Source organism: Coregonus clupeaformis, chromosome 13 (assembly GCF_020615455.1).
Source record: "Coregonus clupeaformis isolate EN_2021a chromosome 13, ASM2061545v1, whole genome shotgun sequence".
NCBI lineage: Eukaryota > Metazoa > Chordata > Actinopteri > Salmoniformes > Salmonidae > Coregonus > Coregonus clupeaformis.
The window spans coordinates 23,667,699-23,695,509 of NC_059204.1; the positions used below are offsets into that span (position 1 = coordinate 23,667,699).

Sequence of the window (27,811 nt, forward strand, 5' to 3'; positions counted from 1 at the left end):
ATCATCAAGACTCTTGGAAGAACGTTCTATGGACAGATGATTCAAAAGTATATTTTTGGACGACATGGTTCCAGTAATGCCTTACCAAAGGCCAAGCATGGTGGTGGTGGTGTTATGGTTTGGGGATGCTTTGCTGCCTCAGGACCTGGACGACTTGCCTTAATAGAAGGAACCATGAATTCTGCTCTTTATCAGAGAATTCTACAGGAGAACGTCAGATCATCCGTCTGTGAGCTGAAGCTGAAGCGCATCTGGGTCATGCAGCAAGACAATGATCCAAAACACATTTTTGGAATGGCCTAGTCAAAGTCCAGACCTAATCCCAATTGAGATGTTGTGGCAGGACTTAAAAAGAGCAGTTCATGCTTGAAAACCCACACGTCACTGAGTTAAAGCAGTTCTGCATGGAAGAGTGGGCCAAAATTCCTCCACAGCGACGTGAGAGACTGATCAACAACTACAGGAAGCATTTGGTTGGAGTCTTGCAGCTAAAGGTGGCACAACCAGTTATTGAGTGTAAGGGGGCAATTACTTTTTCACACATAACTTTGTTTATGAAATAAATATGTAATTGTTGTGTTATTTGTTCAATTATGTTCCCTTTATCTAATATTAGGTTTTGGTTGAAGATCTGATAACATTCAGTATCACAAATATGCAAAAGTAGAGAAAATTAGAAAGGGGGCAAATACTTTTTCATAGCACTGTACCTGCTGGAGCGCATACTATGGGTGGATGTTGCTATGGTGACCAATGAGCTAAGATAAGGCGGGGATTTGCCTAGAAGTGATTTATAGATGACCTGGAGCCAGTGGGTTTGGCGACGAATATGTAGTGAGGGCCAGCCAACGAGAGCGTACAGGTCACAATGGTGGGTAGTATATGGGGCTTTGGTGACAAAACGGATGGCACTGTGATAGACTACATCCAATTTGCTGAGTAGAGTGTTGGAGGCTATTTTGTAAATGACATCGCCGAAGTCAAGGATCGGTAGGATAGTCAGTTTTACGAGGGCATGTTTAGCAGCATGAGTGAAGGAGGCTTTGTTGCGAAACAGGAAGCCGATTCTAGATTTAACTTTGGATTGGAGATGCTTAATGTGAGTCTGCAAGGAGAGTTTACGGTCTAACCAGACACCTAGGTATTTGAGTGTCCATAAGACTGCTGAACAGCTAATCAGCTACTAGGACTATTTGCATGGCTACTAGGACTACCCCCCCGTCTATCTACATGTACATATTAGCTCAATTACATCGACTAACCTGTAGCCTGTAGCCCCGCACATTGACTCTTGTTTTTCTTAAAACTGCATTGTTGGTTAAGGGCTTGTAAGTAAGCATTTCACGGTAAGGTCTACACCTGTTTTGATTTGATTTGAAGAGTCACACCCAGACACTAGTGCAAATTTACCAGAACAGAACACACCTGGTAATTTACCAGAACAGAACACACCTGGTAATTTACCAGAACAGAACACACCTGGTAATTGACCACCTCATTTTCTCTTTCCCTCTCTCCCTGTTGCTTTCATCTCTTTCGCTATCACTCTCTCTATATCTCTCATATTCATCTCTCCCTTTCTTTCCCTCTCTCTCTATTCTCGTATTCCTCTCTTCTGTCACTCTCTTTTATCTTTCTCTCTCTCCCTCTCTCTGTCATCCCCCCTTATCTCTCCCTAGAGGAAGCATTCTCCACCAAACACCAGAGTCTGGAGATGGAGAGGGAGTCGTTAACAAAGCAGCAGAAAGAATGCACTGCCAAAAGGTAAGTGTCAACCTGTAATTAAAGCATATATTTTTATACACACGCTCCAGTTCGTTCACCACGCCATCTGCTAGAAATTACCTAGGCCCCACAGAATGGCGTGTTCTAATATGCTGTCAATTGTTCTAAATGCTGTGTGGAGATTACAGCCTGCCTACAAAGAGGGGATGTTGGCTCGGCACTGCCTATTTGTGTTTATAGCCTGAGAGAGAGTAAGCAGATTGTGTCAAAGACCAGTCTGATGTGTCTGCCTTGGCCTGCAGGGGTGCACACAGTGTGTGTCGACCCTGTATACACAGTTTGGTTGTCTGTGTACCTAGCAGTGAAGGGACCAGGGCAGAGCAGGAGCAAAAGCACAATGCTACAGTATACACACTAGCTGGCCGGGCAGTGTAAAAAGAAACCCACCAATGCATCATGTAAACAAGGAAATTGCCTTTGACACTCATGCATCTGCCTAGCATCCACCCCTGGAAAAATTTGTATTTAAAGTTCAGCAGGTGAAAAAAAGTGTTTGTTTGAGAGAGTTGCTGTGTTCATGTAATAAGCAGGTTCCTGGAAGTGTGTATGTTTGTGGTGGTTTGGGTTTAAATGGGGGATTAGAGGGTCTTGCATCTGGACTTAACCAGAACAGATAAAACTAAGTCGGCTGTATTGAGATGGGAGGTTTCTTGGAAGAATCTTCTGAGTCTACAAAGCCACTAGGGAGGCAGGCAGGCAGGGAGGCAGACAGGGAGGCAGATGGGCAGGCAGACAGACAGACAAGCAGGCAGGGAGGCAGATGGGCAGGCAGGGAGGCAGGCACAGCAGGATGGGTGGGAAGTACATGTGAAAGACGAGGAGAACCATTTCACATCCAATGATCATTTTCTCCCCAATGTGTCTGAAATAATGGCCCATTACCCACAAAACTGTACTCCCCAAGTGCTGGGACATACAGTACTGTACAGACTCACACTTATAGAGTACTGTACATGCACAAACTCTCTCTCACTCTCTCACTAACACACACACACACAAACACACACACTTCTGACTTCTCAGACTGCTCTGAAGTCAGACTCCAGTAGCTGTCAAGAGGTGGACATGAGAAAGCAAACATTATTCCAGAAGTTTCACCTTTCTCACCTAGGCAGGTCAGGGTTGCGAATTCCCCTCCCTGCCAAATCTGGTAGGAGTGGGTGGGTGGGTGGGGGGGGTGTCATTTGGCAGTTATGATAATTGAGTTGCTCTTACAATTACTGTGGAAATGATTCAGAGCAGAGCCATTAGGTCTCTCTCATCCAGGCCTGGGCCAAGACATACACACCCCTGCTATTCTCCTCTTCAATGCACCGCCACCCCTCATTACTAACCATAGCTACCCTGCATCCCTCACCTCACCTCCCTATCCCCCTATCCCCCAACCTACACCTCTTATGCCCTTTCTCCCTCTCTAGCTGTCTCTACAGCTGAGATGTCAGGTCTCGCCTCACATCTCTCCCCATCCCCACTCTGGCTCTTTTTCCCTCACCTATTATATGTCTATATTAATGTACTGTACCTTCCCTCTGTCTTTCTATCCATCCCCCTTTCTCCTCTTCCTCACCTCAACTATCCTTTCCACCCATTTTCCTTTCCTCCTTTCTATCCTCCTGCCTCTCTTTGTCCCTGTCTATGTGACCCAGTCTCTTGTCCTTTCCATCCCCAGTCCTCTTCCTCCTCCTCCTCTGTTGATGTCCTCTTTGTGTTGGTCAGGGAAGTGAGTCTGACAGAGTCATCAAGTGGGTGTGTGCGTGACTGTCTCTGTGTCTGTCTCCCCAGAGAGCTGTTCCTCAAGTCCAATGCTCAGCTCACCTTCCGATGTCGTCAGCTCCTCTCTGAGCTCTCCTACATCTACCCCATCGATGTGGTCACCACGGCCGTGAGTAACCCCCATGAGTAACGCATGCATGCACTGTTATATTTTCAGTCTGAATATGTTCTGTGACAGAGCTGAATGGCTTAAATAGTCAGTGGTCATTAAAATACAATTTCTGAGGAGAGTGCCCTCTTTGCTCCCTAAGCTTTTCCCTTCCCCTCACGCTACATTTTCTCTCCTGCTCTTTGAATATGGTATTTTTGGTTCTTGGATTCTCATCCTCATAAAACTCTTGTTTAATTTCCCTGCAGGCTAATCAGTCCGATTATGTCATCTGTGGAGTGAAGCTGCCCAACTCTGAGGATTTCCAAGGTAACCTATCTATTTAATCAGGAAATGGAGGGGTTTGGAGTGACACAGAGACACGCATAACATAGGGCTCACCTGCTTCCTTTTATTGAAGGTTCAAACTTCTGACTATGTTTTGTGACCCAAATGGCACCCTATTCCCTGTATAGTGCACTACAAAAGTACAATATCTGCTCTAAGGTTCAATGACAAGTGTTTCAGAAGTAGCAGCTGGTGGAGGAAACTGTAACTTTAATGGCTGAGGCAGCTGTGTGTGTATGGGCTAGATCAGTGGTCACAAACCTTTTCAGAGTCAAAATCACTTTCTGAGTCAAAATGCAAGCCGAGATCTACCGCTCAGATTTTTTGCGAACATGACTTAAAACGTAAGCATATGCAACATTAACCTATTAAAAACAGTACTGTAACAGTGGGGTTTGTTCAGTAGACTAGAGGGCCAATACATTATCACCGCATATTGGCTTTGCTTTAATTGCCCTGCCAATGCATTGTTGTTCTTCTCAGACCATTTTGAAAATTATATTTCAAAATTTGAGGTAGGCTATATGATCACACTGATAATAGATCAGTTGTTGTATTACTTGTGAGGCACAGCTGAGTGAGCATACATTTAAAAAATGTGCTATTTTCTTTACTGGGCTGATGGTGCCAGCATCTGATGGCCAGTCTCAGCAGAGGGAGAGAGCAGCAGACTCAGAGAGTCTGCCTCTCAACGTCCCTCCGCTCTCCCTTTCCGCCACTGACACTGAACAAAAAGGGGACATCGTCTTCCAGCTGATGGTGAAACTCTAGTAGCACCGCATTATTTCTGCCTCATGCACAAATTCGTTGTTAATCCTATGACCAGAGAAAGTGAAATATTCCTCGATATTAAAAAAGAGCCAAGCCGCGAATAATAACAACACAAGCCTAACGATACAATTTCCTACTCATTTTTTGCAGCTGCAGTGCTGGTTGAAGCGCAAGTGGAAGTATTGAGAACGAAGTGTTGAATAAAAAGTGTTGACAGTGCTGAGTAAAAACATCAACTCGCTCATAAAAACAGCAGCTCTTTGCTGTATTCATTGATAGTCTCTCTCTAGTCATGGTTTTAAAAGTTTAGAAATCTCACAGTATCAACTTTTCTGTGCGCTCAATTAAACTTTATTTTACCCCTGCTGCATTAGGTTACTGCAGACATGGTAATCTGAGCCAACCGATTGGCCATCGGTAGGCCTATAGGTGCACTTGATTTTAGGGCCGATTTTAGGGCCTTATTTGACTGTATACCGATATTGATGCACGGACCGGTTTGAGTTTTTACTTTACCTTCTATAACGGTATTTGAATGTTTGGTTTGTTAAATGTGATACGCCGTGTGTAACATCTATTTTTATAGTTTAGTCCACTACTTGAGTCCTCTCTCTCTCAGTGCTGTTTTCCACACAGACCTAGCCCTGTCCCCTGTCACTCAAGGAGCGCATTTGTTGTTTGCTCAACCACAAGACACATGCATTCAGTCTCCATGGTCAACGCAGCACATGCAACAATGTTGATGACAATGATGCTGTTTTCACTTTGCTTCTTAATACAAATCCACTAGCGTTCTTTAATGACACTATTAGTTTGTGTTTCTTACATCTGAAAACCGCTTGTATTATTGTACAGTTTGTATTATCTTAGGAAGTTGGACCTAAATTGTGTTAGCCGCTAATGCTAATCACTAGCTAGATAGTCAGATCAAACATAACCAGCTATACAGCCTGATAATACCAGTGCTGGTGTAGACCTAAATCAGCATGTTGTTTGTGCAACAGTATCTTCTAAATCAGAGAGGAATAAGTGAAGCATGAATATGTTAGCTACATAAAGTAGCTAAGAGATGTAGCTAATGATTATAGGGTCTCCTAGGAAACACTTATCAACACTTTTGTTCTTACCCTATCACAATAACTCCTCCCTGGCATTTTCATATGTCAAACAACCCTGTATTTAAAGTGCCCACTATTATATTTTAACTATAGAATTAGAATAATCATTCTATTTCCATGATTCCAACAGTTCACCCAAGTTCAAGTTTTTTGCGCTAAATCGCAAGTCAAATCGCAATTGCTACATTTAGTTAAAGATAAGGCCTAGATCTTTTGCCCATATTGTGCAGCCCTACGTGGCAGAGTGGAAATGATATCAAATAAGTGCAGGAAATGCAGAAATTGATGAAAATACTCATAAAGCAAATGTATAACTTTTATTATTCAAAAACATAAAATACAGTCAAATACCGTCATACCGTCCCCCCCAAAAAAATAGGAACGCAAGGCTTTATCATTGGGTTTTTTACAGAAATATTTGGCGATCGACTAGGAATGGCTTGGAGATTGGTGACCACTGGGCTAGATTAAATACCCTGATAGAAAGTCCAAGTAGTAACACCAGAAAGGTTTCAACATACTCCTTGGAAGCAACCTTCTGTGAATGGAAGCTGGTCCATGGCCAACAAAGTGCTCCCCATCATCCAAGAATGTGGAAATTGCTTCCTGTCTATTTGACCTCTGGAGTCTGAGATTTCTGCTGCCAAGCTACTCTATAAGGACCAGAGAGTGAATGGGGTTTTCTTGTTTGGGAAAACGTCTGTCCTCCGTCCTCTCTCCTCCATCCTCTTTCCTCCGTCCTCTCTCCTCTGTGACCCGGAAACCAATAAATTGTAGAGTGGTCGAGAAGTGTGTCAGTTCGTTATTAGGCAAACGGAAGACGGTCCTCCCCTCCTTGAAAGCCTCCTCATGGTGAGGAAGCACAAGTGTATCCTACCGCGGAAGAGTTTTGAAATCTGCCTTTGAATCAATTTTTGTTTGGTCAGAGGAGAAAAACATGCACATGTTTAAAAACAATATGCTACTTATTGTTTTAGATATAAAATGTCTTGCACAACTTACTTAATATATATTTTTTGCACTTTACACATTTATTATGGGATCTACCCCTGTAAACTTCATTTGCCTAATGATTCCCGAGTGGAGAAGGACCGTCTCATTTCAAGCAAGCACATTTCCATCCACGTTCACTCTCCTCGTCGACTCTCCTCGATTAACTTTGACCTTTTTCAAAAGGAGGCGAGAGAGGATGGAGGAGAGAGAACGCAGTAGGTGAGCAAATCTAATTGATTAAAGGCGAAGGAGTGAGTGGTGAGACCCATGGGTGACTGGGAGGTAGTGTGTAGGGATGAGACAGTCACAGTTTCTCTCTTTACACACCTCTCTGCTGCACTGTTAGTTCATATCTCCATTTCTCCACCGCACATATTGTTAAACTATTATCTGTGTAGGCCAATAGAATGTTTCATAGTTATGTATACAGCATAGTATTATCTGCAAAGTATGTCAGAAGTCTGCCTCATTTACTGTGGGCAGCAGATGAGGATTGTGTGTGTGTGTGTGTTTGTGTGTGTGTGCGTCTTTACACGGCAGAGGTCTGGATGATAATGATTCAAGAGTGGCTTACATTTGGAAAGTGTTATTCATCTAATTTCCTCCATATCGCACCTGTGTGTGTTGTGGAAAGTCAGATTTGTCTTTCTCAGCCAGCGAAGCAGGTTTGGCCTGTGGGAGCCAGGTTTAGCATGTGTGGCTTCTCTAACACCCCTCCATTGCTATCCCTGCTCATCTTTGGATGCAGCAGCCTCCTGCCTCCCCCCTAGCCTCGTACGAACAATCGTAATCTCGTAGTGAAACAGAATGTAAGCTCACAAGATCAGGATGGTTTGTACGAGGCTACCTCCCTCCACTCCAACCGCCAAACCCAGTGTTAGGTGTGAGCATGCACACCCCCCTCCACCCTCCATCCCCCTCATCCCCGTCCTGACGTGACAGCTCGTCGTTTGTGATTGCAGCGTTGAGTGGCTTCCCGTCCCCTGTGGAGGTGTGCGGCTGCCTCTGTCTCGCCCTCCGAGCTCCGCGGGGGTGGTGGAAATCTAGTGAGTAAACCACGTAGCATGTGGTGTGGCAGTGTTGTAGGAGACGAAGAGGCCTACAAGGGGCGTCCTAACACACTCCCAACCCCCCTCCAACCTGTCTTGTCCTCCCTTCCCTCTCAGCCTTGGGCAGAGTGGTGTGGAGCATGTGGTGTGGCTGTGTTGTAGAACAGAGAGGGAGATGGACAGAGGCCTACAGGAGGTGAGAAAGAGGGACTGCCTGGCCACACATCCTGTCTAACACCACCTTAACCATAACAGCTATACAGCACCCCACTTCCCTGACCTTACCCCATCATGGAGGCCTGACCTTTGACCCTCTGATTTCTGTGGGGCCCTCCCTGGGAGGAGGACCAGCCCAGTGTTAAGTCGACCATGTCCAGAACTGTGTGGTTGTTGAGTGACAGACGGGACGGTTGCCTGCCTGCAGGGTAGGATGTGGTAGATTTGTGACCCACTGGGGTCAGGGCTGCACAGCCTAATCCAACCAACCCTGCCTGGGGAGACTGAGGAGAGAGGGTAGAAGGGTGACGCTGTAGGAGACAGGGGACAGGAAATGGGAGAGGGGAGATGGGAGAGGCTGGATAAGGTGAAGAGAGAGGGGAGAGGTTACAGGAGACAGGAGAGGGGAGAGGCTGGAGGAGATATGAGAGGAGACTGGAGAGGCTGGAGGAGATATGAGAGGGGAGAGGAGACGGGAGAGGCTGGAGGAGATATGAGAGGGGAGAGGAGACGGGAGAGGAAGGGGAGGTTGGAGAAGGTGAGGGTAGAGGGGAGATGCTGCTAAGGAAAAGGGGGTCATAGGGTGGAAACAAGGCACCCCCAGTGCTTTCTCTCGCTCTGAGGTAACTAAGCCTTCCCTGTCATCTGAGGCTGCCTAGCTGTGGTTCTTCGGTTGCCCCAGTACATGTCAGTTGAACTTATGTTTCCTTTATCTGACATTCCTGTTGGATATAACTAGTTTTATGGGGAAATATGTGAAAATATTGGCAGTCTAAAAGGTAGTCAGCTCCATGGCCTCAGCGCTGGTGTCAGAGGTGCTGCAGACACAAGAATGATATACAGTGCCTTGCAAAAGTATTCATCCCCCTTGGCGTTTTTCCTATTTTGTTGCATTACATCCTGTAATTTAAATGGATTTTTATTTGGATTTCATGTAATGGACATACACAACATAGTCCAAATTGGTGAAGTGAAATGAAAAAAATTAATTGTTTCAGAAAATTATAAAAAACTCAATAACGGAAAAGTGGTGCGTGCATATGTATTCACCCCCTTTGCTATGAAGCCCCTAAATAAGATCTGGTGCAACCAATTACCTTCAGAAGTCACATAATTAGTTAAATAAAATCCACCTGTGTGCAATCTAAGTGCCACATGATTTCAGTATATATACACCTGTTCTGAAAGGCCCCAGAGTCTGCAACACCACTAAGCAAGAGGCACCACCAAGCAAGCGGCACCATGAAGACCAAGGAGCTCTCCAAACAGGTCAGGGACAAAGTTGTGGAGAAGTCCAGATCAGGGTTGGGTTATAAAAAAATATCCAAAACTTTGAACATCCCACGGAGCACCATTAAATCCATTATTAAAAAATTGAAAGAATATGGCACCACAACAAACCTGCCAAGAGAGGGCCGCCCACCAAAACTCACGGACCAGGCAAGGAGGGCATTAATCAGAGAAGCAACAAAGAGACCAAAGATAACCCTGAAGGAGCTGCAAAGCTCCACAGCAGAGATTGGTGTATCTGTCCATAGGACCACTTTAAGCTGTACACTCCACAGAGCTGGGCTTTACGGAAGAGTGGCCAGAAAAAAAGCCATTGCTTCAAGAAAAAATAAGCAAACACATTTGGTGTTCGCCAAAAGGCATGTGGGAGACTCCCCAAACATATGGAAGAAGGTACTCTGGTCAGATGAGACTAAAATTGAGCTTTTTGGCCATCAAGGAAAACACTATGTCTGGCGCAAACCCAACACCTCTCATCACCTCGAGAACACCATCACCACAGTGAAGCATGGTGGCAGCATCATGCTGTGGGGATGTTTTTCATCGGCAGGGACTGGGAAACGGGTCAGAATTGAAGTAATGATGAATGGCGCTAAATACAGGGAAATTCTTGAGGGAAACCTGTTTCAATCTTCCAGAGATTTGAGACTGGGACGGAGGTTCACCTTAAGCAGGACAATGACCCTAAGCATACTGCTAAAGCAACACTTGAGTGGTTTAAGGGGAAACATTTAAATGTCTTGGAATGGCCTAGTCAAAGCCCAGACCTCAATCCAATTGAATCTGTGGTATGACTTAAAGATTGCTGTACACCAGCGGAACCCATTCAACTTGAACGAGCTGGAGCAGTTTTGCCTTGAAGAATGGGCAAAAATCCCAGTGGCTAGATGTGCCAAGCTTATAGAGACATACCCCAAGATACTTGCAGCTGTAATTGCTGCAAAAGGTGGCTTTACAAAGTATTGACTTTGGGGGGGGTGAATAGTAATGCACAATCAAGTTTTCTGTTTTTTTTGTCTTATTTCTTGTTTGTTTCACAATAAAAAATATTTTGCATCTTCAAAGTGGTAGGCATGTTGTGTAAATGAAATGATACAACGGCCCAAAAAAATCCATTGTAATTCCATGTTGTAAGGCAACAAAATAGGAAAAATGCCAAGGGGGGTGAATACTTTCGCAAGCCACTGTAATACAAGGTCTTGTAGACACCATATTTAAGCGCTACTAGTCTGAGATTCCAATGCATTAAGACAAAAGCACTATGATTTGGGAATTTGGAAAGCATTAGCTTTACGCCTGGAACAATGTCCTGCTGCTCTGCTTTTGTGAACTTGAAAGATTTTCCACCTAAAATGTAAATGAGCCACGAGGGGCTAGTTTTATGTGACGGTTTTGCTTGTCATGTACATTTCTGAAGTAAATTAGGTATTTTGAAGTAAATTTGGTACAGTATTTTACAGCAGTTGAAGTTTTCATTACATTTACATTTTAGTCATTTAGCAGACGCTCTTATCCAGAGCGACTTACAGTTAGTGAATACATATTTTTTTATACTGGCCCCCCGTGGGAATTGAACCCACAACCCTGGCGTTGCAAACGCCATGCTCTATCAACTGAGCTACATCCCTGCCGGCCATTCCCTCCCCTACCCTGGACGACGCTGGGCCAATTGTGCGCCGCCCATGAGTCTCCCGGTCGCGGCCGGCTGCGACAGAGCCTGGATTCGAACCAGGATCTCTAGTGGCACAGTTAGCACTGCGATGCAGTGCCTTAGACCACTGCGCCACTCAGGAGTACATGCATGTTGCGTCACCAAAAACACACTTTGTGTCATTTTCAAAACACTTTGCCCACATAAATGACTGCTTTTCATCCGTGTGATTACTTGGTTACCAAAGTGTTTTCCAGTTTGTGATGCCTTTATTTTTTGTTTGCATTCTGAGGATAGAAACTCAAATTATTTTACCCCGTCATGATTTGATCTTTAATTTCAATATAATTAATTTATATGAAACATATATCAAACACATTAGTATTGCAGTCAGAGCATTGCTGACCTCTTGCTTTGAAGTAAAGCTTCATGAAGCTTTGAAGAAAATATGAAACACTGAGACTGCTTAGCTTGTTGTTGCCATTTTGACCAGCTTCGGTTTCTAGTCTTAGCATTACAGTGTGTTGGAGTAATAAACCATTAAAACACAGCCATTGAAGTGATTTAACAGGCATGGCGTTTCAAATCAGATACAATTAAACCGTTTTTCATTTAAACCCTCTGCTACCATTTCACAGTAAATCTTTCAAACAGAGATGGAATGACCTGTTGTTGTTTTTTCGTACAGCGAAGGATGATGGGAGCGTGGCGGTTGCCCTGGGTTACACGGCCCACCTGGTGCTGATGATCAGCTGCTTCCTGCAGATCCCTCTCAGGTATCCTGTCATCCACAAGGGTTCCCGCTCCTCCATCAAGGACACCATCACAGACAAGCTCAGCGAGAAGGAGAGAGAGTAAGCAACCTACAACAGACTTCATTATTTTGTTATTTATGTTGAACATTTGAAATATTGAGTATTCAAAGTGCATATGCCATTCATTAACAGTTCCACACATATGCTGTTACACATTTTTGTATTATATAGTTGACAAAAGCGACAGAAACTCAGTTAAAGGACAAGGAGTATGGAGGGTATTGATCCTGGTCATAAGAAAGGGCAGAAAGGGGCTAAATGAGGACAGTAGCTAATCCTACTGTAGCCAGGTGATGGATACCAAGGATTCCTAGTACCCAACAATTTTGCGGTTGAGTAGAGATAAACTCTTAACGACTGGAGAGCTCATAGTGATCCTGGTCATAACAAGGGACTTATGTAATGTACAGTGGGGGAAAAAAATATTAAGTCAGCCACCAATTGTGCAAGTTCTCCCACTTAAAAAGATGAGAGAGGCCTGTAATTTTAATCATAGGTACACGTCAACTATGACAGACAAATTGAGAAGAAAAAAAATCCAGAAAATCACATTGTAGGATTTTTAATGAATTTATTTGCAAATTATGGTGGAAAATAAGTATTTGGTCACCTACAAACAAGCAAGATTTCTGGCTCTCACAGACCTGTAACTTCTTCTTTAAGAGGCTCCTCTGTCCTCCACTCGTTACCTGTATTAATGGCACCTGTTTGAACTTGTTATCAGTATAAAAGACACCTGTCCACAACCTCAAACAGTCACACTCCAAACTCCACTATGGCCAAGACCAAAGAGCTGTCAAAGGACACCAGAAACAAAATTGTAGACCTGCACCAGGCTGGCAAGACTGAATCTGCAATAGGTAAGCAGCTTGGTTTGAAGAAATCAACTGTGGGAGCAATTATTAGGAAATGGAAGACATACAAGACCACTGATAATCTCCCTCGATCTGGGGCTCCACGCAAGATCTCACCCCGTGGGGTCAAAATGATCACAAGAACGGTGAGCAAAAATCCCAGAACCACACGAGGGGACCTAGTGAATGACCTGCAGAGAGCTGGGACCAAAGTAACAAAGCCTACCATCAGTAACACACTACGCCGCCAGGGACTCAAATCCTGCAGTGCCAGACGTGTCCCCCTGCTTAAGCCAGTACATGTCCAGGCCCGTCTGAAGTTTGCTAGAGTGCATTTGGATGATCCAGAAGAGGATTGGGAGAATGTCATATGGTCAGATGAAACCAAAATATAACTTTTTGGTAAAAACTCAACTCGTCGTGTTTGGAGGACAAAGAATGCTGAGTTGCATCCAAAGAACACCATACCTACTGTGAATCATGGGGGTGGAAACATCATGCTTTGGGGCTGTTTTTCTGCAAAGGGACCAGGACGACTGATCCGTGTAAAGGAAAGAATGAATGGGGCCATGTATCGTGAGATTTTGAGTGAAAACCTCCTTCCATCAGCAAGGGCATTGAAGATGAAACGTGGCTGGGTCTTTCAGCATGACAATGATCCCAAACACACCGACGGGCAACGAAGGAGTGGCTTCGTAAGAAGCATTTCAAGGTCCTGGAGTGGCCTAGCCAGTCTCCAGATCTCAACCCCATAGAAAATCTTTGGAGGGAGTTGAAAGTCCGTGTTGCCCAGCGACAGCCCCAAAACATCACTGCTTTTGGAGATCTGCATGGAGGAATGGGCCAAAATACCAGCAACAGTGTGTGAAAACCTTGTGAAGACTTACAGAAAACGTTTGACCTGTGTCATTGCCAACAAAGGGTATATAACAAAGTATTGAGAAACTTTTGTTATTGACCAAATACTTATTTTCCACCATAATTTGCAAATAAATTCATTAAAAATCCTACAATGTGATTTTCTGGGTTTTTTTTCCTCATTTTGTCTGTCATATTTGTAATTTGAAAATTACAGGCCTCTCTCATCTTTTTAAGTGGGAGAACTTGCACAATTGGTGGCTGACTAAATACTTTTTTTCCCCACTGTAGGTGCTAAATGAGGACAGGAGGTACACTCTCCTCCAGATGTATTTGGAGAGTGAACCTAAAAAATATATTTGTCTCTATACTCCAGCCTTTTATATTTGAGATAGAATGTTTCATATTAGGCAACAGTACAGAATGTCAGCTCTTATTTGAGGGTATTTTCATACATATCTGTTTTACCATTTAGAAATGAAGAAGTCATAAGTATTTGGACAAATTAACTTATACTGTATTAAAGTAGTTAAATGTTTAGTACCTAATTTACTACATGCTAACCTCCCCTGTTATTGGTAATGGTGAGAGGTTAGCCTGTTTTGTTGAAACCTCTAACCTTCTCACTCATTATTATTCATGATTAATTTGTGATTTTTCTTAATCATGGCATTATCATGATTAATTTTGATGTGTTCATAAACATCTTATCTACTCACTTAGAAATAAAAAAAACCATTCAGTTACTATTGGGCAAAACATAACCAAAACAAACTGCAAATGCGTCCAACAAGTTTGTGGAGTCACAAGCTTGATGTAGTCATTGCGTGCAAGTACTAAACTTTTTACTACTTTGATACACTATAAGTGAATTTGTCCAAGAACTTATGCATTCTTCACATAGACGGGACTAGATACACAAAGTGTTTTATTTTCTAAAAGGTAAGGATCAGAGGGGACGCATGTGACCTGTCACGCAACAACCCATCCCTTCCTCCAGTCCCGATCTGTTTGGACAGCTAAGCCTTCTGTTATGCAGCATGTCAAACTGTGTTAGGTTCACTCACAGGTCTTTTTTTTTTTTTTTACAATCCTCTTTACCATGCCACAACCACTGCTTTGAAAGTTCTTTTGTCATTTCATATAAAAACCCAGACAGTAGACAGTACTATTTTTCATAATGATGAAGCACATTGTTGAAGATTCCTGTAAAGCAGCCAGTGTGTTTTGCTCACCCTGGCCTGTCCCCCTATCTTTGTACCCTAGGGGGCTAAGCTATGCACTGTTCTACCCACACTGTATTTAGACAGATTTACCTGAATGGAGAGACTTATTTAAGATGTACAGATATGTCGGATAGTATTGTTGCCATGGACACAAGGAGAGGATAACACTCTTGGGGCCTTGCCTCTGGGCTTTCCTGTTTAAATTGTACCGGGCACCACAATTACAGTAAGGACACTATTGAAATTATTATTTGGATCTGTTTGGATCCAGTAACTATGCATCAAGCTGCTGTTGCCTTGTGATAATTGCATGTTTGGGAAAGCACACATATGCTCCCAGCTATGCAGCCGTACATTCCTGTATATTCCTGTACATTCTGTGCACAGCCAGGCAAGACCCTCTCGACCAGGAAAAAGAAAGAATGATTATCAAAATTAATAATGCATCGGATTTTCAAAAAAACTAAGATGCTTTAAAAATAGGTATAATCAGACACTGTAGTGTTGGGTATAGTATTTATGTGGGCACATTTGATCCCTTTGGCGCTAGATTGATTAATAATACATTTAAGTGAAGTGCCAACTGCCAAGAAATTAAAAAGCAACACAAAGTCTGGATTCCATCTTGCCACGCTACATACAGTTGTAGCCTGTGATCCCGGGTCTGCACAGCTTGCTCAAATTAAACTGTTATTATTTGCTTGTAGCAGATGGAGATCACCAGCATTATTATATGATGTCGTGTTCCCCATACGAGGCTGTTTAGGTATAGGTGCTTATTGCCCCCCTCCTGTCTACACCAACACAGCCCTACTGAATAAGGAGAAGCTGTGAGTCCCGTGGCAGTGGTGGTTAATGGCCAGAGTGGGACAGGAAGAGAGTGGCAGTGTGTTTTCTGCTCTGTGATGTGCTGTTTAGGTGGTTGAGGGGGTAGCAGGCAGACTTTTCTTTGAAAAGCTAATGCATACAGCCTCATTATGCCCAATTAATGAATAAGAGAGAGAGAAGGGCCATACCAAACCCCTTTATTAACTCATAGTAACTAACAGGTCCCTAGACAGGCAGCAAGCCCATTGGACCCCAATAAGTCCCTCAGTAACCCCTAACAAATGCCTCATCTAACCCTTTTGGCTGTTCTGGGCTTGAACTGAATAGGATGAGATGTTCCCAGTGTGTTTATCTCTCTGTTTTTCTCTCATACTCTCTCACATACACATATGGATTCTGTTCATCATTGTTTTAGTCAGACACAGGGGAAGGCATGTAAATACATCCATACATTCCTCCACACACACCCATATGTCATACATTCAAACCCTTAAACGAAAACATGCAGATGGTGAGAGTGTGAGGTGTTATCAGAGACAACTACAGCTGGCATCGGCCCATCTCTTCTTCTCCTCCTCTGAGTGATGTCATCATGGCAACTGGAGGGGCTCACCGGGGGTCTCCATCACCCCTCTCTCCACCCAGCTACTCTTCCAGCGCCAGCCACGTCACAGACACCGACTCCTCGCTCCCGGACACCACCTTTGCCCGCTTCGAGGAAAAACAACATTGAGCCGCCGAAGTGGACCCCCGTTGCTCACGAGGACCATGTGCTCTCATTCTCTGTGGCCGACGTGAGTAAAACATTTAAGCGTGTTAAACCTCGCAAGGCTGCCAGCCCAGATGGCATCCCAAGCCGCGTCCTCAGAGCATGTGCAGACCAGCTGGCTGGAGTGTTTACGGACATATTCAATCACTCCATATCCCAGTCTGTTGTCCCCACTTGCTTCAAGATGTCCACCATTGTTCCTGTACCCAAGAAAGTGAAAGTAACTGAACTAAATGACTATAGCCCCGTAGCACTCACTTCTGTCATCATGAAGTGCTGGGAGAGGCTAGTTAATGACGATATCACCTCCACCTTACCCGACACCCTAGACCCACTACATTTCGGATATCGCCCCAACAGATCCACGGACGACGCATCGCCATTACACTGCCCTATCCCACCTGGACAAGATGAATACCTAAATGAGAATGCTGTTAATCGACTACAGCTCAGCCTTCAACACCATAGTACCCTCCAAGCTCATCATTAAGCTCAGGCCCTGGGTCTGAACCCCTCCATGTGCAACTGGGTCCTGGACTTCTTGACGGGCTTACCCCAAGTGGTGAAGGGAGGCAACAACACATCCGCCACGCTGATTCTCAACAAGGGGGCCACACAAGGGTGCATGCTCAGCCCCCTCCTGTAATTCCTGTTCACCCATGACTGCGTGGCCACGTACAGTTGAAGTCCGAAGTTTACATACACCTTAAATAAATTTAAACTCAGTTTTTAACAATTCCTGACATTTAATCCTAGTAAAAATTCCTGTTTTAGGTCAGTTAGGATCACCACTTTATTTTAAGAATGTGAAATGTTAGAATAATAGTAGAGAATTATTTATTTCAGCTTTTTTTTCTTTCATCACATTCCCAGGGGATAAGAAGTTGACATACACTCAATTAGCATTTGGTAGCATTGCCATTAAATTATGTAACTTGGGTCAAACGTTTCGGGTAGCCTTCCACAAGCTTCCCACAATAAGTTGGGTGAATTTTGGCCCATTCCTCCTGACAGAGCTGGTGTAACTGAGTCAGGTTTGTAGGTCTCCTTGCTCGCACACGCTTTTTCAGTTCTGCCCACACATTTTCTATAGGATTGAGGTCAGGGCTTTGTGATGGCCACTCCAATACCTTGGCTTTGTCCTTAAGCCATTTTGCCACAACTTTGGAAGTATGCTTGGAGTCATTGTCCATTTGGAAGACCCATTTGCGACCAAGCTTTAACTTCCTGACTGATGTCTTGAGATGTTGCTTCAATATATCCACATAATTTTCCTTCCTCATGATGCCATCTATTTTGTGAAGTGCACCAGTCCCTCCTGCAGCAAAGCACCCCCACAGCATGATGCTGCCATCCCCGTGCTTCACGGTTGGGATGGTGTTCTTCGGCTTGCAAGCCGCCCTCTTTTTCCTCCAAACATAACGATGGTCATTATGGCCAAACAGTTCTACTTTTGTTTCATCAGACCAGAGGACATTTCTCCAAAAAGTATGATCTTTGTCCCCATTTGCGGTGCAAGCCGTAGTCTGGCTTTTTTATGGCGGTTTTGGAGCAGTGGCTTCTTCCTTGCTGAGCGGCCTTTCAGGTAATGTCGATATAGGACTTGTTTTACTGTGGATATAGATACTTTTGTACCTGTTTCCTCCAGCATCTTCACAAGGTCCTTTGCTGTTGTTCTGGGATTGATTTGCACTTTCCGCACCAAAGTACGTTCATCTCTAGCAGACAGAACGCGTCTCCTTCCTGAGCAGTATGACTGCTGCGTGGTCCCATGGTGTTTATACTTGCATACTATTGTTTGTACAGATAAACGTGGTACCTTCAGGCGTTTGGAAATTGCTCCCAAGGATGAACCAAACTTGTGGAGGTCTACAATTTCTTTTCTGAGGTCTTGGCTAATTTTTTTGATTTTCCCATGATGTCAAGCAAAGAGGCACTGAGTTTGAAGGTAGGACTTGAAATACATCCACAGGTACACCTCCAATTGACTCAAATGATGTCAATTAGCCTATCATAAGCTTCTAAAGCCATGACATCATTTTCTGGAATTGTCCAAGCTGTTTAAAGGCACAGTCAACTTAGTGTATGTAAACTTCTGACCCACTGGAATTGTGATACAGTGAATTATAAGTGAAATAATCTGTCTGTAAACAATTGTTGGAAAAATGCACAAAGTAGATGTCCTAACCGACTTGCCAAAACTATAGTTTGTTAACAAGAAATTTGTGGAGTGGTTGAAAAACGAGTTTTAATGACTCCAACCTAAGTATATGTAAACTTCCGACTTCAACTGTATATCCACAGTAAAACGAGTCCTATATTTTTATTTTATTTTTATTTCACCTTTATTTAACCAGGTAAGCCAGTTGAGAACAAGTTCTCATTTACAACTGCGACCTGGCCAAGATAAAGCAAAGCAGTGCGATAAAAACAACAACAGAGTTACATATGGGGTAAAAAAAAACATACGGTCATAAAATACAACAGAAAATATATATACAGTGTGTGCAAATGTAGCAAGTTATGGAGGTAAGGCAATAAATAGGCTATAGTGCAAAATAATTACAATTAGTATTAACACTGGAATGCTAGATGTGCAAGAGATTATGTGCAAATAGAGATACTGGGGTGCAAAAGAGCAAAATATATAACAATATAGGGATGAGGTAGTTGGGTGGGCTAATTTCAGATGGGCTGTGTACATGTGCAGTGATCGGTAAGGTGCTCTGACAACTGATGCTTAAAGTTAGTGAGGGAGATAAGAGTTTCCAGCTTCAGAGATTTTTGCAATTCGTTCCAGTCATTGGCAGCAGAGAACTGAAAGGAATGGCGGCCAAAGGAGGTGTTGGCTTTGGGAATGACCAGTGAGATATACCTGCTGGAGCGCAGACTACGGCTGGGTGCTGCTATGGTGACCAATGAGCTAAGATAAGGCGGGGATTTGCCTAGCAGTGATTTATAGATGGCCTGGAGCCAGTGGGTTTGACGACGAACATGTAGTGAGGACCAGCCAACAAGAGCGTACAGGTCACAGTGGTGGGTAGTGTATGGGGCTTTGGAGACAAAACGGATGGCACTGTGATAGACTACATCCAATTTGCTGAGTAGAGTGTTGGAGGCTATTTTGTAAATGACATCGCCGAAGTCAAGGATCGGTAGGATAGTCAGTTTTACGAGGGCATGTTTGGCAGCATGAGTGAAGGAGGCTTTGTTGCGAAATAGGAAGCCGATTCTAGATTTAACTTTGGATTGGAGATTCTTAATGTGAGTCTGGAAGGAGAGTTTACAGTCTAACCTGACACCTAGGTATTTGTAGTTGTCCACATACTCTAGGTCAGACCCGTCGAGAGTGGTGATTCTAGTCGGGTGGGCGGGTGCCAGCAGCGTTCGATTGAAGAGCATGCATTTAGTTTGACTAGTGTTTAAGAGCAGTTGGAGGCTACTGAAGGAGTGTTGTATGGCATTGAAGCTCGTTTGGAGGTTTGTTAACACAGTGTCCAATGAAGGGCCAGATGTATACAAAATGGTGTCGTCTGCGTAGAGGTGGATCTGAGAGTCACCAGCAGCAAGAGCGACATCATTGATATACACAGAGAAAAGAGTCGGCCCAAGAATTGAACCCTGTGGCACCCCCATAGAGACTGCCATAGGTCCAGACAACAGGCCCTCCGATTTCACACATTTAACTCTATCTGAGAAGTAGTTGGTGAACCAGGCGAGGCAGTCATTTGAGAAACCAAGGCTATTTATATCGACATAACCTGAAAGGGCGCTCAGCAAGGAAGAAGCCACTGCTCCAAAACCACCATAAAAAAGCCAGACTACGGTTTGCAACTGCTCATGGGGATAAAGATCATACTTTTTGGAGAAATGTCCTCTGGTCTGATGAAACAAAAATAGAACTGTTTGGCCATAATGACCATCGTTATGTTTGGAGGAAAAAGGGGGTAGCTTGCAAGCCGAAGAACACCATCCCAACCGTGAAGCACAGGGGTGGCAGCATCATGCTGTGGGGGTGCTTTGCTGCAGGAGGGGCTGGTGCACTTCACAAGGCCATTCTTGTTTATGGAGATTGCATGACTGTGTACTCTATTTTATACACCTGTCAGCAACGGGTGTGGCTGAAATGGTAGAATCCACTAATTTGAAAGGGTGTCCAAATACTTCTGTATATATTTTGGACTCTGACATTGCTCGTTCTGATATTTCTTAATTTCTATTTTTCGGATTATGTGTGTATTGTCTTCTATTGCTAGGTATTACTGCACTGTTGGCGCTAGAAACACAAGCATTTTGCTCCCCCTGCGATTACATCTGCAAATCTGTGTACGCGACCAATACACTTTTATTTCATTTGAGGAGGGCCTGATTGCACTGTATGCATTCCCAGGGTCATTAAAGCAGGACATTTCTATCACGCCCATCAGAGAAAATAAACCTAAGGAGGGGTGGAGGACCCAGCCCCTCCCACAGCCCCACCACACCACCCTCAGGTGTTCCTGAGCAGGGCCAAACACTCCTTTCACTTTGACCTTTTACCCCGCACCTCAACCTCGCCTCCCAATGTTTACAAGCCTCCCAGTCCCACAGGGCCCTACACACAGAGCCAAACGACGTGTGGGAAGATGGAACGCAACCCGTCTGAGGCTCTGAGTGTAAAAGAGATTAAAGTGTCGGAAAGGGGCAGTGAATGGAGATAAGTGAGGTGGTGTCTGAGCGGTACCTTTAAAGCGTGACAGAATTAACGGGTGGGTTGGCGTTCGATCATTACGAAAGATGCGTATAGAAACCAGTTCTGATGATGGAGTTGCAGGCAGGCAGCACACCAACCATGCTGCTGGAGGAGCCTGGGAAACATTATTAGTACACCACTCACTATGCATCTCTGGTCCCCAATTGGCCCTTGTAATGTGGGGTGGTGTGGGGCGTTCTTCTGTCTCTGTGTACTACTTTCTCTGAGTGGTGTGTTCCAGATTCCAGTGACGTCTCGGCAAAGCTTGGTCCCTGCTAGATGGAGCTGAGTGTCCCCACTGTGGAGCTGTTGTTTGACTGTGACTGATTCCTCTGTGGAGGCTAAACATGTGGTGTGTGGTGGCGCTCACATCGTACCCTGCCAGTCTAGTTCAAAATGTGAAATGTGAAAATTCCTCACGTTCATATTCCCAAGGAGCCAACTGACTTTTTTTTTATACCACCTACAGTTTATCATATAGTCGAGTAAGACAAAACTTTCCTATCCCTCACGTAATAGGTTTTGTGCTTTTTTTTTTACTTGTTAATTGGAGCCTAACAACCATTTGAGTTCTCCTGACTGTGCCAGCCATATATAAATGTGTCTTACCTGTAGAGCGAGGGCATTACTGTTATATTCCACTCCAGACCTGCGGTCTCAAATACTGACTACCATGGCTTTTATGTAGGTTGCTATTTTGCCACGGTGAGAGCAGGCAGACTGATGTACAGCTGAACTAGAAGTCCCTCTATACCTGGGTAGAGACCTCTCAGTCAGTGTGGAATGAATGAATTAATGAATGGGGCTGCTTGAAGACTGGAGGGAGTATTTAGGGAAAAGGTAGTAAACGGCGATGACTCCATTTGGCTTGTTTGTTGGCACTAGTCCTACCTTGAGTGCACCATTTATTTGGAATCTCAGAAGCTTTCACCCCTCTAAAAACATTCTCAGAATGCAATGAGCTCTAACGATACGTTGCACCCACATTTTACAGAGCAGCAGCAGAGAGAGCCCATCTCCAGCTCCATAGCTCTAGTGTGTCTGATTGCATGGGGGAGATGCAATCCAGATGTCCACTGTATGATTGAGACCAGAGCCCGGCCGTAAAAACCCAAGCGCTGCTTCATACAGACTTGTTACTAGGAATATTAAGGGGCAATCAATTTATTTTGCCTGATTTTCTTCATAAAAGTGAAGGCTGAAGAAAACAACTGCCTAAGTAGGGATTGACACAATGCGTGGCTGTAGTGTGGCTGGGGGCTGGGGGTGGAAGTGCTGTATGTGACTGCCAGTGAATGGAGGGAGGGACGCTAAGAGAGGGCCTCGGCTGGACCAGCAAACTCAAAGGAAGGAGGTTATTGTTATGCTGCTTCAGTGTTTTCACGTGTCGTCCCCCCCCCCCCGCACCCCTCTCAGGGTCACATAGCAGCCACGGGAGAGGGGAGGGGAGAGGAGGGAGGGGATAGAATAGTTGCTCAATGACAGGACACAGACTAGAGACAGGCATATACTTTCAGTTCTCTTTTTATAGTACTGTAACATTTGAGGACAATGGGAAATACTGTAATGGTCAAGTGAGTTTTGGATGGCCCGGGGGAAAGGGAAAGATTCTCTGGTGTGCCAGACGGGTCAGTTGTATAAGTGGTTGACTAGCCCTGCTACCCTGTAAAACCTTCCTGTAATCCACAGAAGATGGGCTGAGAGTGGGCCAATGAGACCAGGCTGCTCCCCAGGCAGCTCCAGGCTGCTTCCCCATCCTCAGTGGTCCAATGTCACAGGCCCCCACCAGACCTCTCCTCTACTCTGCCATCACTCTGTCAATTTCTCAGCCCTATTACTTAGGATCCGTTCCCCGCTGCTTTCAGACCATTTCACAACCATTTGATGGATTTGTGTTTTTCATTGAAAAATACAATTTTATTTATCACATGCGCATGCTTTCACAACAATGCAGAGTTTTAAAAAATACGAATAAAAAATAAAATAGTAACGAACACAAGAGGAATACAATTAAATACACAAGAATGGAGCTATATACAGGGAGTACCAGTACCAGATGGATGTGCAGAGGTACGAGGTATTTGAGGTAGATACTGTACGTGAAGGCAGGGCAAAGTGACTAGGCATCCAGATAGATGATAATAAGAGTAAAATGAAGAACAGTGTAGCAGCAGAAAATGATGTGTGTGCGCATGTGTGTATGTGTGTTTGTGTTGTGTTGGAATGCGTGTGTGTGTGCCTATGTAGTGTATCACTTGTTAACCATAATTTATTCACATTACTTTACTTTAATAAAATATTTCAATTGTTGTGTATATTACATTTGTTTTATTTGATTACTTTATTTAATTCCAAGTTATCATCTTGTCTCTATAGAGCTGCTGCCTATGCTGTCTGACAAAATCCCTATTTTAGTAGTAAATAAGGTATACTTTTATGACTGCTGAATAACATCTATCAATCACTTAGATCATGTATTTTCAGGAAGAGATAGCTCGGGAAGTAACAGCTGCTCTCTCTATCACCTCAAGATCGCGCCATCTTCTGTCTCTTCTGTAGCAGGTGTAAAAGAAACAGACCGGACAAGTAGATGCGCAATGGATTATGGTCATTGTAGTTAATTACCACGTTTTATGCGCTATGAAGAATAATGGCCTGTTGGAAACTACAACTCCCTACTACATCGCACAGTTTAGGTTGGATCGGATGTATCTCTAGAGAAACTGTGCAATGTGCGCATTGAGCTCACAGAAAAAAACGGAACAAAATGGAATTAAAATAATTGAACTGTCAATCCGTTCTTTAAAAAACGAAAAATTACCGAAATGTTGGTTAATCGCTCAGCACTATCTGCCTTAAAAGTATTTCGAAGTTATAGCTATGATCGTTCACTGAATGGAATGGCTCAGCTGGCTCGGTTCATCTGCATATTATATTTTACACAGCTTTTTCATGGATTGGTAACCGTTGGCCTGACTAGTGTCGTCTTACTGCCAATAGCGGCATGGTCTCTCTCTCTCCATCTCTCTCTTTCTCTCCTTCTCTCTCGCATTAAGACCTCGTGGTAGCAGTCAGCTGTATGACCTGCCACAAGATTTGGAAAACAAATTCTAGATACCTGTTCTCTGTCCGTTTCACTTCAGGTCAGCAGGCACTTAATGGGCTGTTTTAAAATGCTGCACATGGGAGGAAGTTTTGTAGATTCCCCATGATAAATAAAGAGGCGCTCCTGGGAAGGGAGAGGGAGCAGCTAGCTAGCCCCATAGAGACCTGGCCTGATCCTGTCCTCTGGGTCAAGCTCTCTGGATCTAATTAAAACAATGAGAGGGGGAAGAAAGCAGAGAGAGAGGGGACGAAGAAAAACACCACGACAGGCTGCTGTCTAAAAGCGGCTCTGTCTGATGATGAAAACTCCGAAATGACAGAGTGACCGAGCGGGCAACTGGATGACACATCACTCAGAAGACACTTTTACAGCAGTGCGTTCGCGCCAAGATGCCGTTGCAGTTAGTTACCCCAGTTGTAAGCGGAGCAGTGCGGCAGTCATTAAAATAGCATTCACTGACAGATGCTCAGTGTCATAATTTCGCCAATATTGGAAATTACAGCTCTCTGTGATTTATATAGTAACCGGTGCCATTATCTGTGAAAGTTGCAAGGCAGCAGGTGTTTTTAAAAAAGCAGGCCTCACATGATTTATGGTTCTGGTGTGTTTGAAATCGCACATTAAAGACATTCTAGGGAACTTCTGGGGATTTTTTGCCGACCACGGATAGCTAAGTGTAAGTAATGGTTACGGGTGGCTAACTCCCAACTCCACAATGTGAATCAGAACTGTTGTTTTGCACATTTGGCATATTAATTAGTTAAATGTAAACAGGCTCTAGGTGGGACAGATGTGCTGTGGCGGAAGGATCACAGGCTGTGTATACATTACAGCAGGCCATTGAGTCACTGGGAATAGTTCAACGTTGTTCAGGGCCAGATTAAGTCTGAATTATCCGACCACCCACCTGCAGCACAGCTATAATATCACCCTTTACAACCCTGCAGCACTTCGTTTTGTAGAATGTAATGTCCCTAGGGGGGAAAGAAACAAGTGCCCTATTACACACATGTACTGTATGTGCAAGGTGCACTCATTGACCTGCTGTTCTGTAAAAGTCTGTTTTGTTCTCTTAAAAGGTCTGTCTATTCTGAAGAAGACCATGTTAGGTCAGGGGTCAGGGTTTAAAAGGACTCTAAACTCTCATCTTTGTCCAATCATCGCCAGTCATCGACTTCATAGCCATACTAACCAAAGCCCCAGCCAGCCTGTGTTGCTTACGAAGTCCAACACAAAACCCTCTCTTCATTATTTTAACAGGGTCTTTTGACTGCTGTACCTCCATTTTCCTGGATCCCCCTCACAAAGAGCCAGCCTACAGTAAAATGTGAACGTTGCCACTTAACTGGCACTCATAAAATGCATAATGCGCTATGGTGCAATTGACCATGCTCCGTAGACACTGGTGGTCCTTCAGAACTGGTCCTTCCTGTGTAGAGAGAACAAATACATAGACTCCTCTAATAAACAACCTACTGTACATCAACAGGAGGGAGCGAGGGAGGAAGCGAGACCGAGAGACTGAAGGGAAGTGAAAGAGGGAGTAAGAGATACTGTACACACACACATAAAAGAACGGAAGAGGCACGGGCTCTCCTGCTATCACGTTTTAGGGTTGTCTGTGAGGGGGCCTGGACCTGCCTGCAGTAAAGGCCTGGCTGGCTGGGATGATTAGCCGGAGGGCTGTGGAAATACTCTAACCCCATAAAGAGAAGGAGCTTTCTGTTAGAATCTGCTTTTACGACATACAGAGTTCCCCACGCATCTCTCCTTATTAATTACAGATCTCCTCTATCCGCACGCAGACAGCTCAGCTCAGACTCTACCTGGCGTGTGAGATAGGGCGGGAAGGAGAGTTTTTTTTATTTTTTATTTATTTATTTATTTATTTATTTTTTTACTTTTACTGTTCTCCACTGGCTGTTTCTATTTTAGTCTCCTTGACAGTCTAGGTTTATCTCATTTAGAAAAACATATATATATTTGTATTTTTTAGGTAGATTTCAATGACAGTGTTGATCATGGTGCCTGTCAGTGTCATATTTAGTTTGCCATGTGAGTGTAAAGAGATGGCATTCAACAGAGCTGCCAGAGAAGGGGTGTGGGAGCGGGGTGTGGGAGAGGGTTGGGACATGGTGGTAATAGATCTATTTTAATGAAGGTAAGGAAAGGAAGCATGTGGTGTGTGTGTGCGTGCGCATACATTTTTGTATGCATGTCCATCTGTGTGTTTGTCTGACGAGAGAGGGATTATAATTGAACTAAGAAAGGGGAGCTGGCTCTGTCCTGTGGCTGGATGAAGGGCTGCTGTGGGCTGGAGAGCTGCTCCAAGGCTGATTGGACCACTGCATCCCGCTTGTGTAACAGATTGTTTTAGCACAGACGCCAAGACATGACCGGCCCAGTGATAAAAATCACTGCTTTCCACTCCAACTCCCTTCTTTTCTCTCTCTCTCTCTCTTCCCATCCCTCTCCTTCCCTCTCTCCATCCCGTGTCTCTTCTCTCTCTCTTCTCTTACGGCTCTGTTTCTTTTCTAACATATCTCTCTCTCTCTCTTCTCTAACTGCTCTGTCTCTTCTTGTCTCTCTCTCTCACACTCTGTATGTTGCTCCCTCTCTCTACTTCCCTCTATCCCTACTCCCCCCATCTTTTTGGCACCCCTGACTTCCTCTTCCCCTCCCCTCTGCTGGTGTGTAATAATATATTTGACTGTACTGGATGTACTGGAAGAATTCCTCGCGTTTGGTGAACCGGAGTCCCTTCAGTGTGATTTCAGACGCACTGGACTCATTAATCACTTCACCGTGATGGCAAACTGTGTGTGTGTTCATGTGTGCCTTTGCTTTTCTGTGTGTGTGCACGTCAGCCTCTCTCTCTGATGTCCCTCTCATCAGCAAACTAATCATATGTTGGAATGCCTGCTATGAGAGTGTGTGTGTTTGATGTTATTTCTCCCTCTGTTAGTTATTTCCTGGTCATAAGATATGACCTCTGGCACCTAGCTTCCTCTGGGGTTTGACTAGTCAGGGTATGTAGGAGTAGAACAAGTGTCTCAGGCTGTGTGGCCTACTACAGTGTTTCCATCAGTTTGTCAAACCAACAGTATGTGTCTACTTTATTTGGTGAACAGTTTCTATGTAATGCACCTCACAAGAAACTGAATTGATTGTGTGTATGGATTGGGCAGACGATAAGAACAACACTTCAGTGTGTACTAAAGCATTAAAGCATTAGAGATAGCCTAGCTACTGCAGCTCTGTTATATCAGTAGCCAGCTCCCTCATGCACCTTGCCCCGTAACAGTGATGTACAGTACCAGTGTTGTGATAACGGGAGCTTCCCGACTCTCGCCCTGCGCTCCTCAGCCCTGGGCCTCTGGCACCTGAGGGTCAGAGTTAGAGAGGGGAGAGGGCATGTCTCCTCTAACACAGGATTAGCAGTATAACATGACCCAGGGGGCACAGCCATGGCCCCTGACAGGAATGAGATATGGAGGAGGAGGGGAGGGAAGAGGGCCGGATGTTCGCTCACACCTCCTGA

At 44.3% G+C, this 27,811-nt stretch overlaps 1 protein-coding gene across 1 annotated transcript in view; it reads left to right on the top strand.

Annotated features, from left to right (window-relative positions):
- The window catches only part of LOC121579777 (UV radiation resistance-associated gene protein), a 137,511-nt gene that overhangs the window by 48,103 nt on the left and 61,597 nt on the right, over positions 1-27,811 (top strand). The window contains exons 9-12 of the mRNA XM_041894664.2: positions 1,680-1,764; positions 3,568-3,667; positions 3,916-3,976; positions 11,771-11,936. Coding sequence (XP_041750598.2) covers positions 1,680-1,764; positions 3,568-3,667; positions 3,916-3,976; positions 11,771-11,936 — 412 coding nt within the window. The remainder of the gene's footprint in view (positions 1-1,679; positions 1,765-3,567; positions 3,668-3,915; positions 3,977-11,770; positions 11,937-27,811) is intronic.